The sequence below is a fragment of the Acinonyx jubatus genome, chromosome D4 (assembly GCF_027475565.1).
Source record: "Acinonyx jubatus isolate Ajub_Pintada_27869175 chromosome D4, VMU_Ajub_asm_v1.0, whole genome shotgun sequence".
Lineage (NCBI taxonomy): Eukaryota > Metazoa > Chordata > Mammalia > Carnivora > Felidae > Acinonyx > Acinonyx jubatus.
Genome location: NC_069391.1, coordinates 74,337,649 through 74,353,494, shown reverse-complemented (window position 1 = coordinate 74,353,494; position 15,846 = coordinate 74,337,649). Strand labels below are relative to the sequence as shown.

Genomic DNA, 15,846 nt, shown 5'->3' with positions numbered 1-15,846 from the left:
GTCTCCCTCTGTCTCCTCCCCTCCCCTGCTCACGGTCTGTCTTTCTCTCTCAAAAATAAACATCAAAAAAAAATTTTTTTTTTAAAATAGACATTTACACTCCTTCAAGTGTTATTTAGATATCGGAGAAGCAGGGGGTTGTGTCCTATATAAAATATGTCCATAGCCTCCAAAAGCATTCTGTTTAACTAAAATACGTGGACAGTGTGTTGATTCTTACAGTATCTAGAGAGCAAAACTCTCTCTTTTTTTTTTTTTTTTTTTTTGTAAGCCAGACTTGGTTTTTCAAAGCATCATGTTGAAAGTATTAAAAATTTTTAATTGTGCTTTTCCTCTAGGGTTTTGTAAGTGGCATAACAGGAATTGTTACAAAACCAATCAAAGGCAAGTATATTCTTTTAGGTGATGTGTATTACCAGGTCTTTCACAAATTGATTCTGTTTCCTCTCATGATTCACTTGCCTAAACCTTTGTTGTTTTTCTTTCTAGGAGCTCAAAAAGAAGGAGCAGCTGGTTTCTTCAAAGGTGTTGGGAAAGGTTTAGTTGGAGCAGTGGCAAGGCCAACTGGAGGCATCATAGACATGGCTAGCAGTACATTTCAGGGAATAAAAAGGTAGGTTCTGTTTGGTGGAAGATATGAGTAAAACTCTTAAACCATGAGAAATAAAATAAATCTGCTGTTTGCCTCAAGGCACTTAGTTATGAACCTTACAGTATGGCAAGTTACATATGATTTCCTAATTCCTTTTTAAGTTGTTGCCTTTGCATCAGTTCAACTTTATGGAGTTCTCCTTTATTGGTCATTGGTCATTCATTCCCAGCAGCCTTGGCAGGAAAGGCTGAGCAGGTTAGGCAGGCTCTTCAGTTGCCTTGAGTGAGGTGCATTATTAATAATGTAATGCGACACACGCACGCTAGTTCTAAAATTAGCAAATACAATATTCTCTCTCCTTTTAAGAAATAAAGAATGGCATTTTATATTCCTGGTTTAAACTCAGCTTGTGTTCCCCCTCCCCTTATGGTCTTACTTTGTTATGAAACTATTACATCCATTTCCTCTATTTTTCTTCATTTGTGCAAATAATTTTAAAACATCCTCTCTTGCTCCAAGTAAAATTTAGCTTAAGATTGAAATTTGGTAGTTGCATTATTATCTCTGTTCTAGAGCTTTGTAACCCATACAACAATGGATTAAATTCATGCTAATGAGACCTAACAGGAAGTTAGGTATATGGACATTTCCCTAGTCTATTTCTTGCTTCCTGCTTTATTGAGGTAAGTACTGTCATTATATGGAGCTGCTCCTTTTTCTTGTTTTTTTAACTGTTCCTCTTAAGTTAGTATTTCCTACTGTTTACCATAATTGGGTGTTTCTGGTTTTATAATTTAGTATTAAGATAGGGGAAAAAAGGTCTCTTCTCCTTATAACTTTAGATTCACAAATAGAATGTATTAAGTTGTCATCAGAGAAGCTCAAACTCAGTGAAACATAAATAATTCAAAATCAACAGCTATGCAGGTATATGCCCAAAGTTGCTAGAATAACCTTCCATTTTTCTAAAACTTTGTAATCTGTACTGACCTGCACTACCTTTAAGGATTAAGGGCAAAATAAAACATTTTTAATAAAAATAAGACTAAGAACTATTAAAAATATACTTGAGAAGAAGGATATTAAAACCAGAAATGAGAAGTGGATTATGAGAATCAAATAAAAGAATATAAATGAGTGAATAAATCTAATTGAACTGTATAGAAACAACATTGGAACCAAAATACTAACAATAATAAGTTGCAGAGGCACCTGCGTGGCTCAGTTGGTTAAGCATCTGACCCTTGATTTTGACTCAGGTGATGATCTCACGGTTCATGAGATTGAGTCCTCCACTGGGCTCTCTACTGAAAGAAAGGAGCCTGTTTGGGGTTCGTTCTCTCTCTCTGTCTCTGTCTCTCTCTCTCTCTCTTTCTCTCTCTCAAATAAATAAACTTTACAAAGGAATAAGTTACAATTTGAGAAGTGAATAGTTGGCATTAAGCATTTTAATATATTATTTTTGAAGAGGATATACTATATATTTTCTATAGATATGTATCAATTAGATACTTTTAATCACTCAAGAAACCAGAAGCGAATATAATTGCCAAAGTTCGTGTCCTCATATGACTTAATTCTGCTGTGAAAGCAATAAGTGAATATTTATTATATACGTATATGATAAATATACAATATGCTAAATGGGGAAAAATTCTTTGAGGAAAAAATAAAACCGTGAAAGAGATAAGAGCATCCCAAGTGGTAGGGAGGAAAGTTGCCATCTTAAATGTAAGTAAGGTATTCAGGGAAGTTTCCCTGGTAAGATTAAATTTGAGGAAAGACTGAAGAAGTAAGGGAGTGAGCCCTGTGAGAAGGTGCCAGGCAGTAGGAACTGCCAGTAAGAAGCCCGGCTGCCAGCAGTATGCTTGGCTTGAGAAGTAGCAAGACCAGTGTGCTCAGAGTAGAGTGAATCCAAGGAGAGAGTTGGAAAAGATGATATTAGAGAATGCCTAGGGGTTCTGATCATATGGGGTTGGTAAGCCTCCGTAAGGACTTTGGCTTTTTCTTGATATAAGAAATCATTGGATGGTTTTGGCCAAGAAAAATGATGTGAGCTGGCTGCTATAGATATATATCTCTATATATATTGACAGTAAATTGCAGGGGGACACAGTGAAACACTTAGGAGGCCTTTGCAGTAATACAGATGTGAGGTGGTGGTGGTGAGGCCTGGATAGGCTAGAAGTTCGTACGAAGGAATCATGTTCTACATGTATTTTGAACGTAGTGACAACAGGATTACATAAAGGATTGGATGTCGGCCATTAAAGAGAATCATTGTGGATAATTCTAAAGTTTTTTTCTGAAATGATGGAAATACCGTATTGTCATTACACTTAGGGGAGGGGGGAATTAGAAGTTTTGTTTGAATACATTAAGTCTAAACTATCTCTTAGACATCCAGATGGGGACATCAAGTAGCTGCTGAGTATAAGAGTCTGAAGTTCAAGAGAAAGGTGCAAGCTGGAGTTAAAAATTTGAAATGTGTGAGCCTGTAATGGGTGTTTCAAGCTGTGCGATTGTATGAGATCACCTAGGGAATGAGAATAGAAAAGAGGAAAAAAAATAGATACAAGGACTTGGCTTTAGATATACCAACACTGAGAAGTTGGGAAAAATAAGGAGGACCCAGCAAAGGAGTCTGGAAAGGAATGGCCCTTAAATAAGGGGGATAATCGAGAGGGCGGTGTTCCGAAAGCTAAGACACAGACAATCCCAGCTGTACTGTTGTTTAAGAGGAAAGGGAAATCCTCACTTCCCCATTCAGCATCATGTAAGAGTATTAGAAATTTGTTCTAAAAACTGGTGTGGAACTTACAATGGAGGTATGGTACCCCCTCCTTAACCTTTGCTTAGAATACTCTTTCTTCTGTTACATGGTTGCTTCCTTTATTCAACAGTTACTTTCCCAGTGAGTGAGGCCTTGCCATGGCCACCCTAAAGTTTCATTTTATCCCCTATTCTGCCCCCAGACACATCATATATCTCTTCCTTCCTTGATTCCCCCGCCCCCTTTAGCTCTTTTCATCACTAAATACACTATAAATTTTACCTTGCTTGTCTCTCCTGGTAGAACGTAAGTTCTATGAATGCAGTGGCTCTTGTCTATTTCCGCATGACTTAAAACATTGCTTGACCTGTGGGAGTTTTGTTTTGTTTTTGTTTTTTAATTGAGATAACTGTGGAGTCACATTCAATTGTAGGAAATAACGTGGAGAGATCCCTTGTTTGTACACTGTACTGTGTTTACTCTGGCTGCTGTAACAAATGACCACGACCTTGGTGGCTTAAATGCTAAACATTCATCCTCTTATAGGTGTGGAGGCCAGAAGTCAGAACTAAAGGTGCCAGCAAGGCTGCAGTCCCTCTGGAAGGTAGAATTTGCACCTTCCCTCTTCCTCCGGGTGGCCGCAGGCATTTCTTGACTTGTGACCACATCATTCCAACCTCTGCCTTCATCTTTGTATCACCTCCTCCTCTGTATGCTTACTCTCCCTCTGGGTCTCTTCTGTGATGACACGTGTCCCACCCAGATAATCCAGGACTACCGCCTCATCTCAGAGTCCTTAAATTCACCTCATCCTCATAGACTTGACCCTGTAAAATGGCATTCAGAAGTTCAGGGATCTGGCATGATTTCTTTGAGAACCACCATCCAGGCCACTACATGTTTTCCTAGATTTCAGAGTAGTAACATTTTGCATATCCATAGTACAGCATCACAGCCAGGATATCGATGTTGATACAATCCATCAATTTTATTCAGATTTCCCACCGTGACTTGGACTCACTTGCTTCTGTGTGCCCTCATCCCATTCAGTTTCATCACCTGTGTTATGTTCATGTATCCACCAGTCAGGGTAGTAAGTTGTTCACCACACAGATACTTCCTGTTGCCCTTTCCTAACTCCATCTACCTCCCTCCCATGGACCCCCAAAATTTTTCATAGTACTTTAAATACCCAAATATAGTCTATTTAAAATTGAGATATAATTCACATACTATAAGAAATTGCCGTCTTAAAGTATGCATTTGGTAACTTTTAGCATTCACAAGGTTGTACAACTATCAGCACTATTTCCAGAACATTTTCAGTCACCCCAAAGAAAACCCTGCACTTGTCAACAGTTATCATGTCTCTTTCCTCTCAGCCAATGGCAACTATTCTACTTTCTGTCAGTAAATTTACACTTTCTGGACATTTCATATAAATGGAATCATACGGTATGTAGCCTCTGTGTGCCTGGATTCTTTCACTTAAAATTACGATGTTTCAAGGTTCATCCATGTAGCATAAATGAGACCTTCATTTCTTTTTATGAGTAAATACGCCATTGTATGGATAGACTCCCTTTGGTTATCTGTTTCTTAGCTGATGGGTATTTAGGTTGTTTTTACCCTGTTGCAAACAGTGCTGCTGAAAACATTTTAAGTTTTCATGTGGATATATGCTTTGAGTTCTCTTGAGTTTTTCTTTAGAAATGGAATTGCTTGGTCAGTTTGATAACCTCTGTGTTTAACTTACTGAATTAATTACCAAACTGTTTTCCCCAGCAGCTGCACTATTTTATATCCCCATCAACAGTGAAGAAGTTTCTAATATCTCCATATCCTCTCTAACACTAGTTATTTTCCATTTTGCTTTTTTTAAATAGCTAATCTATTGGGTGTAAAGTAATGTCTCATTGTGGTTTTGATTGCTATTTCTTAATGATATAGAACATTCATATCATTTTGCTTATTTGCCATTTGTATATCTTTCCTGAAGAAATGTCTATTCATGTAAAATATCTTATACATTTTTTAATTGAGCTGATTATCTTTTTACTGTTGAACTGTAAGAGTTCTTTATATATTCTGGAAACTAGACCACATTTTCTCCTATTTATGTATTGTCTTTTATCTTTTCTGCTGGTGCTTTTTGATGAAGTCTGATTTATCTGTATGTTCTTGGGTTGCTGTGCTTTTGCTCTCATACCTAAGAAAGCATTACTTAGTCCAAGGTCATGAAGATTTACACCTGTATTTTCTTCTAGCAGAGTTACAGTTTTACCTCTTAAGTTCAGGTCTTTGATTCATTTTAATTTTTAAATTTTTGTATGTGATGGGGCACCTGGGTGGCTCAGTCGGCTGAGCATCCGACTTCAGCTCAGGTCATGATCTCACAGTTTGTGGGTTTGAGCCCCGCATCGGGCTTTTTGCTGACTGCTCGGAGCCTGGAGCCTGCCTCCCTCTCTCTGTCTCTGCTCCTCCCCTGCTCATGCTGTGTCTCTCTCTCTCCTTCAAAAATAAATTAAAAAACATTTAAAAAACTTTTTAAATTTTTGTATGTGATGAGAGTTTGGATCCATATTTATTCTTTTGCATGTGCAAATCTAGTTGTCCCAACACCATTTCTTTGAAAGGACTACATTTTCCCTACTGAATGGTCTTGAAGCTCTTGTCCAATATCAGTTGACTATAAATTTGAGTTTATTTCTAGACTCTCAGTTCTGTCCCATTGATCTGAGTGTATATCCTTAATGCAGTAACACACTGCATTGCTGTAGCTGTGAAGTAAGCTTTGAAATCAGTAAGTATGAGTCTTCTGACTTTGTTCTTCTTTTTCAAGATTATTTAGATATTCTGAGTCACTTCAGTTAGCATATGGTTAATTTCTGCAAAAAAGGATAGCTGGAATTTTGAATAGTGATTGTGTTGAATCAAGATCGGTTTGGAGATTATTGCCATCTTAACAATATTAAGTCTCCCCAGTCTATGAAAATGGATGTCTTTCCATTAATTTCAGTCTTTAATTTTTTTTTCAATGATGTTTTGTAGTTTTCAATATCTGTGTCTTTTCGTAAATTCATTTATAAGTATTACATTCTTTTTGATGCTATTATGTTTTAATTTCATTTTTGGATTGTATTGCTAGTATATAGAAATACTAGTTTTTGTATATTGAGCTTTTATTCTGCAACCTTATGAAACTTGTTTGTTAGCCCTAATAGTTGGATTCTTTTTTTTTTTTAAGTTTATTTATTTATTTTGAGAGAGAGAGTGGGAGCAGGGAAGTGGGGGGGGGGGAGAGAGAGAGAGAGAGAGAGAGAGAGAATATATATCCCAGGCAGGCTCTGCATTGTCAACACAGAGCCCTATGCAGGGCTAGAACTCACAAACCATGAGATCACTGTCTGAGCTGAAGTCAGACATTTAACCCACTGAGCCACCCAGGCGCCCCTAATAGTTGGATTATTTATGGTTTCGTATATATAATATCATGCCATGTAGAAATAAAAGTAGTATGGGGCGCCTGGGTGGCTCAGTCAGTTGAGCATGGAGCCTGCTTCAGATTCTGTATCGCCCTCTCTCTCTACCCCTCACCCCCCCCAAAAAAATATTTTTTTTAAATAAAAATAAAAGTAGTTTTAGTTTTTCCTTCCAATCTGAATGCCATTGTTTCTTCTTCTTGCTTAATTACCTTGGCTAAAACTCGAGTACAGTGTTGAATTACCAAGACCAGTCATGCCTGTCTTACTCCTGATTTTAGAGAGAAGCTTTTGGTCTTTCACCATTAACTATGATATGAGCCATGGCTTTTTTGTAGATATTCTTTATCAGGTTGAAGAAGTTCCTTTCTATTTTGAGTTTGAGTGCCTTTATCATGAAAGGATGTTGGGTTTTGTCAAATGCTTTTCTAATATTAATTAAATTGACATTGTTTCTTTTTCCTTTGTTTTATTAATATAGTGTATTACATAAATTGATTTTCATACATTGAACCAACATTGCATAGCTGGGATAAATCCCACTTGGTCATGATGTATAATCCTTTTTATGAGCTGCTAGATTTAGTTTGCTAAAATTTTGAGTTTTTTTGCGTATGTATTTACAAGGGACATTGGCCTGTCGTTTTTTCGTCATGTCTTTGCCTGGTTTTGTTATTAGGGTAGTACTGTCTTCCTAGAATAATTAGGAAGTATTCCCTTCTCTTCATTTTTTGAGATGAGTTTGTGGAAGAATTACATTAATTTTTCTTCAAACATTTGATAAAATTCACCAGTGAGGCCATTTGGATTTGACCTTTATTTCTGGTAAATTTTTTGACTACTCATTCAGTCTCTTTAAGTCTTAATCATATTGTCTGTTCTTTCCAGTCATTTTAAGTTCCCTCTCTTTTTTCCTTTGTCTGATGGTTTGTCATTTTTGTTGACTTTACCAAAGAACCAATTTTTGGTTTATTGACTCCCTCCATTGTTTTTCTATTGTATTTTTCTTTCCTCTAATTTTTTTTCTGCCCTAATTTTTCTTATTTCCCTCCAAATTCTGCTAGCTTTGGGTTTAGTTTGCTCTTCTTTTTCTAGTTTCTCAAGGTGTAAAGTTAGATGATTGATTTGGGATCTTTCTTCTTTTTAAGTGTTGGGCACTCACAGTATAAATTACTTTCTGAGCGGTGTCTTCACTACATCCCATAAGTTTTGGTTTGTTGTTTTTTTGTTTTCAATTGTCTCAAAGTAATTACTTTCCTTTGTTACTTTTCTTGGACCTTTAATTATTTAGGCTTCTGCTGTTTAATTTCCACAAATTTGTGAATTTCTCAAATTTCCTTCTCTCATAGATTTCTAATTTTATTCTGTGTGGCCAGAAAAAAACATACTTTACAAGTTTTAGTATAACTTTTATATTTACTGAGATGTGTTTTATGGCCTAAAACATAGTCTGTCCCAGAAAGTATTCTGTGTGTGCTTGAGAAGAATATGTAGTTTGCTATTGTTGAATTAAGTGTTCTCTGCATAGATGCCTGTTAGGTCTAGTTAGATTATAGTGTTATTCATATCTTCTATTCCCTTGCTGATCTTTTGTCTATATGATACTCACTACTGAAAGTAGGATACAAAAATAACTATAATTGTAGATTTTTTCCTCTTTTTAGTTCTGCCAGTTTTTGCTTCATGTATTTGAGAACTCTCTTGTTAAGTACTTATATGTTTAAAATTTTTATATCTTCTTGATGTATTAACCCTTTTCTTGTAAAATGTTCTTTGTATCTGAGAATTTTTTGTTTAAAGTTTAATTATTTTCTGATCTTAATATGGTTATTCCACCTCTCTTTTAGTTACTGTTTACATGGTATATCTTTTTCCATCCTTTTATTTTCAACTTATTTGTGTCTGTGATTCTAAAGTGAATCTTTTTTGGACAGCACTTAGTTGGATCAACTTTTTTTTATCCATTCTGCCAATCTGCTTTTTAACTGATGAATTTACCCCATGGTATGTGTTTTATATATATGGGTACGTTATGTAGTAAGTTCTTAATATTTATTGAATCTCTGAATATTTGTTGAATGAGTGAACAAACAAATGGACCATTCTCATGTAGGTCCATACAGTCAAAAATGTTAAATTGTTACAGTACCAGATTTAGCAAAGTATGTATTTCAAGCAATGCATATCAGCCCAAGTAGGAATATGTTAGGGTGTTTGAACATTAAACAACATACATGTAATTTGACTTATAGCAATAATAGATTGAAGGAGATTAACCAAAGGTCACAGCAATGACCAGACAGGAATTTCTTAATTAAAATTCCTTGCCCATTCAAAATTTTCCAAAACAATAACAAGAACTATATGCTAACTAAGAGTGGAAATGAACTTCCTTGGCTTGGCAAAAGGTGCCTTTAAAAAAGAAAATTATTGTTAATATTGGTTCCTCATGGAAAACTCAGTAGAAGCTTTCCCTTTAAAGCTAAGAATGAGACAAGGTTGCCTACAGTCCCCTCTTATATTTAGCATTGTATTGGAGGAACCAAACAGTATTGTATGAAAAGAAAAAGAAGTTAAAAGCCTTAAAGCAGAGAAAAAAAGAAAAAAGCAGTACTCATCATTTGCTGATTCTCTGATTATTGTGTACAAAGAAAGTCCAAGACAATCTGTAAACAAACTTCAAGTCTATATTTTTCTAGAGAACTTACATTTATTGGTGTCATAAAGACAAATTTTAAAATAGAGGAGTGATGTGAGAGTCTTATCCAAAAGAACATTCTTTTCAGTAGTTGCATTTTAAATTGTACGTAAGAGTATTTGAGTAGTTTTTATACTCAAGCTATATGTTCTTCTCTGTAGAGCTACAGAGAGTTCTGATGAAGTGGAGAGCCTGCGACCCCCTCGATTCTTTAATGAGGATGGAGTTATCAGACCTTACAGGTTGAGGGATGGGACTGGCAACCAAATGTTACAGGTGGGTGAAGAAGTATCTTACACACTAAGATTAATTTAGTCAAGTGTGCTTTATTACAAGTATCTATATAATGATTCCAATATATATTAGATTATTTGGGCTTTAGATGTTTTGCTTAATTCTGTTTAGAAGTTTTTTATGTTTACTTAGGTTTTAATGTACGTTTATTTACTATAAGATTTTTTTTTCTTTTTTACAGGCATCAAAAAGTTTGATATGAAAACAGTTAATGCATGACTTTGCAAGTGAAAGCCAGCAGTAGATTTTAGTCTTAAAATTTACAAACTACGTACAGCTGTTTCAGTATTTTGAATACAAAGAAAAGCTTTCATATTGGTAACTTTTTGTATAGGATTTTAGTGAATCTGATCTCGTTATAGGGTATTCTTAGTTCTGTACTGGATTTGTTAGATTTGTTGCAAACCATCATGCCTTTTGTACCCTCATAATTGGTGGTACTTACTTAACCAGTTAGACCATTTCTGTGTAGGGGACTCCCTCTGCATATCAGGCCGCTGGTAGCTTTAATACAATTCTCCTGTCCACTTGGGCACAGATAAGGGAAAAATCAGTTCTACTGCTATTGTGAATTCTTGGGTTTCTTAGGCTTTTCTTTAGAAAATATTCAAGTGGCCATGACCTTCTTCCTGCCTTATGCTTGTGTAGTCTATTTAAAACCTGTGGAATCTGATAAGCAGTTCACGTGAAAGCCAACATCTTTTAGAAAGGAAAATTGGCTTTTGAAACAGTAGACCATTTGAAGGTAGAATATTTTACCAGTTTAGACTTTTCTTACTTTGAAAATTGTCCTTTTTAAAATTTGGATTATGGTGTAGGTAGCATACATAATAGGTTATACCGATTTCAAGTTATTTCATCTGTGGTTTAGATGTGGAGTACTAAAGTAAATCACTTGTTTGAAAACAAACCAGGAGTCGTTATGTTAAGCAGACTTGAAAATATTCGTAGTAATAATAACCTGTAGGGATATGGTGCTTCCTTTATAGCCTTGATATTTTAAATATTTTCATGTTGAAAATGACCATGGTAAATATTTAAAACTTCAGTATTTTACCCACTACATGTAGAGAATATCATTTTGAATAAAAGTGCTTCCATCTAATATAGTAAAACATGACCATTGAGTTAATGTGTATTATTTAATAAAGTGATACTGTATTTAAAATGTTTTTAAAGCGTCAAAATAATTGCATATGGGGTAGAACTGGCAATCTAGTGAGAGGTTGTGCTCTAAAAGGCATTTCGTACAATCTCTGCAAAGACAGTGTATCATTCTTTGGAAGATGCAAATGGTGCAGAAGTCACCTACGGTTAATACATTTGAAAAATATACTTCTATTCAGTTGCTGCCTTCCCGTGTTAGGGAAGTAACGTGTTCCTTACATTAATAACTTATGTTAATAACATAGTACTAACATTTTATTGGAGTGCCTAGTCATCACCTATTGAAAAACTAAAAATATTTCTTGAGAAATTTTTAATAAATTTAGTAAGAAGGAAGTGTGAGTAGTGAGGAGAATTTAGAAATACATCCTCATTATCAGGGAATAGATTGTAACAAAAGGAGAGAGACATGAGATACCAAAAATTTCTCACAGCTGACAACTTGATTTTAGTGACAAGTAAATGTATTTTATACATTCATTAATTGTTAACTGAAGCTTTAAATTTTGGGATTTAAAGGTCAGGACTCTTGACTGTGTGTTTTTAAAGGTGCATATTATTTTTAGTAGGCCAGTCTTAGTATTAATTGCTAAAAGAGCTATTTAAAGGACTAAAACCTCACAATCCCTGTCAGCCATTTTACTTGTTTTTCAGCAAGAGCATAAATACAGTAGTAGCTGGAACACCTGTAGGAATTCACCAGAGGCCTTAGGATGTTTTTGGTTAGCATTATCTCTTAATAGGTGTAAGAAGTAGGTTGTTGGTTGGGTGGTAATGGTGCTTTTTTAATCACAAGTCTGTTATTAGCAAACAGTTTAAAATCCATGAATGGCAGTATATAGAAAAAAAGTAGATGACATAGAAACAGGATTTAAAATCTCATCTGCCAAGATTTCATCTAAGTGACTTGACAGTGGTGCCCTTCGAAAATGTTTAATATTTGAGATGTTTCTCATTTTTCTTTTTCTAATTCTCCAAAAAAAGGTACTCTGTGTTCACTAAATTATATGGATCAAAATATCATTAAATATAAAATATACTCTGTATGCCTTTGCATCTAGAAAGAAGTGCCATATTATAGTGCTTCCTGGTAGTCAATTCAGGTTACCTGCTAGAGAAATAGGATAACAATTCTAATATATTCACGAAATACCTTACTGGTATTACCGAATTATTTTACCCATTGAGTGTACCAACCAGTGGAACTTATTAGTCTTAGGTCTCTTAAGTTATGGAATATATCCATAATTACTGTCCTACTCATCTGAAAAGTCTGCTTCAGAATTATTCTGACTCGAACATTTCACAATTTTACATGTTTGCAAGCATTTTGCCATGCCTGACTAACCTTTGTGCTTCTTTTTTCCTTTACCATGCTTACAGAAAATTCAGGTCTACAGGGAGTGGATCATGACTCACAGTAGCAGTAGTGATGATGATGATGATGATGATGATGATGATGAGTCAGATCTGAAATGTTAAATTCATGTGTTCTTTGTCATTTTATTTGGAATGTTTCATTAACATGTTTTGTACGACTGCTACCCTAATGCCTATATATCCATTTGTAAGGAGTGAAAATACCTTTTTCCTTTGAAAATGTGTTTTTACACATTTTCAGAAAGCAAAGTAATTGCATTATTAAGCACAGAAAAATGTATTTTACATCCAAAATGGGGCATATTGTATTTTCTACCATTTGCTTGTATATGTTTTGTGGCTTTCTAAAACGCAGAGTTTGTCTTTACGATTTAAAGGTAGACTTAAATATTTCTTTAATGTTCACTAGTTTTCTTTTAAATTATCTGCTTATTAGCAAAATGCCATTTCTAATATTCTCTGTAAATTTTCTGGGCTATAATTCCATTGTGTAAAAGAAAAATAATAGGAACACCAAGTCAATATTTTATATTTAGCATTTGAAAAGTATTTTTGTCAAATTTCTTTTAATAATAATAAACTTATGTAACTTCAATATGAATGTGTTGTTCTATTCCAAAATCATATAGGTTGTACCACTCTCATAAGGAACATTCATGATTTGTCATGGAAGGTTAGGTGGTGATATAATGTGTAGTCTTAGAATGAAAAATAATGTTCTTTGGTTCACTTTTTATTTCATTATATGTATATTTTTGTGAAACAAGGAACAGAGTTGGTTTTATAGCCATTATATTTATTTGTTAACCTAAATATCCATATGCTATATCCCTGTTATAAAATATTACAGATTAATTCAGGATATTAGAAGAATTTTTATAGTATTTTTATAGTATTTTTTTTTTAATTTTCAACTTGAACGATTTTCTCCCATTTTTTAAAAAATTTTTTTTTCAAGAGAGAAAGCGAGCACGCCTACTTGTGAACCACGTGGGAAGGGGTGGAGAGAGGTAGACAGAAGATCTCAAGCGGGCTCCTCGCTGACAGCAGAGAGCCTGATGCGGAGCTCAAACTCCCAAACTGAGATCGTGGCCTGAATTAGATGCTTAACTGACTGAGCCACCCAGGCGCCCCTATCTTGTCCTAATTCACTGTTCAGTTAGATGTACAAAAGAAATCGTCTAAAGGTGAATGACTAGTAGTAATATATTTTTTTTTAGTTTTTATTTCAATTCCAGTTCATTAACATACAGTATAGTATTAGTTTCAGGTGTACAATATAGTGATTCACCAGTTCTTTATACTACCCAGTGCTTATCAGGACAAGTGCACTCCTTAATCCCCATCACCTATTTCACCCATTCCCCCACCTACCGCCCCTCTGGTAAACCATCAGTTTGTTCTCTATAGTTAAGAGTCTGTTTCTCGGTTTGCCTGTCTCTCTCTTCTAATTCTTTTTTAGTTAAATGGTAATCCCTATGACTGCTGTGTTTTTGGATCAACAAACATTTACCTTGACTTATGTTAATCAGTTTATATTGAGCTTATATTAATTGGATTGTAGTAAATAATTGCTTAATCAACTTTTGGTTTAATTGATTCAACTCATCATTTCTGAATCTCTTCTGATTCTTAAGTTTACCAAGATTTTAGTTCTATAAATCATTGTTCTATTTCTTAGAAAATGACTAGTTTAATTATTTAGTTAGTATTGAGCTTACAAAAAAAGAAGCTAAAAAATGACAAGGTCTTTTGAAATTTCTACCTGCCTAGCATTCATTTAAATTAAATAGAAATCAAGGTTGTATATACTAGGACCAAGAAATATGTGAGTGCCAAATAATTTAATTATTGTTTTCACCAGAATAGTATTCTTCTCTTTTTGGATGAGTAAATACATGAGAACAGTGACCATTAAAATAGTCATGACTTGTATCAGAGACCGTGTAAATCCATCTTATCACCATTGGTCTCTCACCCCTGGCCAAAATCAAACAAAACCTACTCCTTCTACAAGGAGCTAGAAAGAGCACAACCTATTATTATGTATTGCGTATGTCTTAGGAAAGGCCTGGAAATGTCTTCATTGACTTTTTACACTTCAGCGAGGCACAGGGCCTTTCTAAATGGGAAAACTGCTAAACTTCTTGATTACAAGGCATTTACTGACTTTCCTGTGGTTCGTCTGTGACACTTAATGCTATGGTATAGGTTTCATAAAGATTTGTAAGAATTTATCGGGAAAAGTTCTGGATATTTCAGCATTGCCTTGCCATTTTAATGAAAAGAAAATTGTAGACAGGGTTACATTTATTTAAGATCCCTTAAACAGTGCAATGACTTAAAACCATATTCTAGTAACTAATAAGCTGTCATGTAGTTCATGTAGTCTTAAGGATTTAGCATTCTTAAATTTTTAGTACTTAGAAGTGAAATATGTTCTTAACAGAATAACTGCCCTTGTTCTTTCTGTTTCTGTTTTCATGCCCAGGGAAAAATCTTTTCAAGCTGCTTTGACCACCAATACTATTTTTCCAGTAAAAAAAAGTTGCTTTTTATTACAGAAAAATTCAAGATTGAAGATTCCTCTGTTATTTTACACCAGTGTGCTCATGTTGGAAATATAGGACATGAACAAAAATATCTTCTTACTCCTCACCAAATATATAGAAAATAAGTTCAACTTTGGCACTTTTATGAGATGCTTATTAGAGGCTTTATAATTAATTAGAATTTTAAAATGGAAGTATTTTATAATGAGAAAGTGTAGAAAGCTACATCTGAAAGATTAAGTCGTACCACACCTTTCCATATCCTTTATTTATATTCTAAATTTCTATATGATCACTGCTTATGTATAGAAAAAGGAAAGGAGGGGTTCTTCTGTCATCTCTAAGGGAGTCATCACTCATTCTCTCTTTGCCTTTGTATTTACTTGACACTTGAGTAACATTGAAAACTGGCAGGAAGAAAAACTCATAAAAATCCTGAAATTGTGGACATCTTTACCGTGGATAAATTTGTAAGAGCAGCCTATAAGTGAAGTAAGATGAATTGGATATAACAAATGTAAATCCAGAATAATATTGCTGTCAGTATTCCTTATAAAAAAAATAAATTTCACTTTGTTTCCATATTTAAAATAATCTGGATTTTATAAATTTTACATTTTGAAATTGTTCAAAACATATCAGTGTTAAGTGTTGATTTTAAAGTGATGCTATTAAAATTTGCAAATAGAGCCATTGTAATTTGTGACTAGGACATCAATATTCAACATGAAATACATGATACTGTATTTACATCCCAAGGTCATATATCCTGAAGAACAATAGCTGCTGTAGTAGTTCGTCTGATTTAACCCCTGTGGTGAAATTTTGCATCATACTATCTTATAGTAATGGGAGGAGGACCAGAGACAAACAAAAGTGTTACTGAATACTTTTCTACTACCCCTTCA

General features: G+C 34.5%; 1 protein-coding gene across 8 annotated transcripts in view; it reads left to right on the top strand.

Moving 5' to 3' along the window:
• VPS13A (vacuolar protein sorting 13 homolog A) overlaps window positions 1-15,846 on the top strand; it is a 251,081-nt gene that overhangs the window by 218,228 nt on the left and 17,007 nt on the right. For 5 of the 8 annotated variants that reach the window (XR_008291251.1, XR_008291252.1, XM_027040998.2 and 2 more), the window contains 3 exons: window positions 339-384; window positions 490-613; window positions 9,707-9,821. Coding sequence is in view for 5 of the 8 variants with exons in the window: in XM_027040998.2 (XP_026896799.1) it covers window positions 339-384; window positions 490-613; window positions 9,707-9,821 (285 nt within the window). In the remaining 3 variants the exon portion in view is untranslated. The other 3 variants (XR_003414530.2, XM_027040999.2, XM_027041000.2) reach the window with 3 other exon arrangements.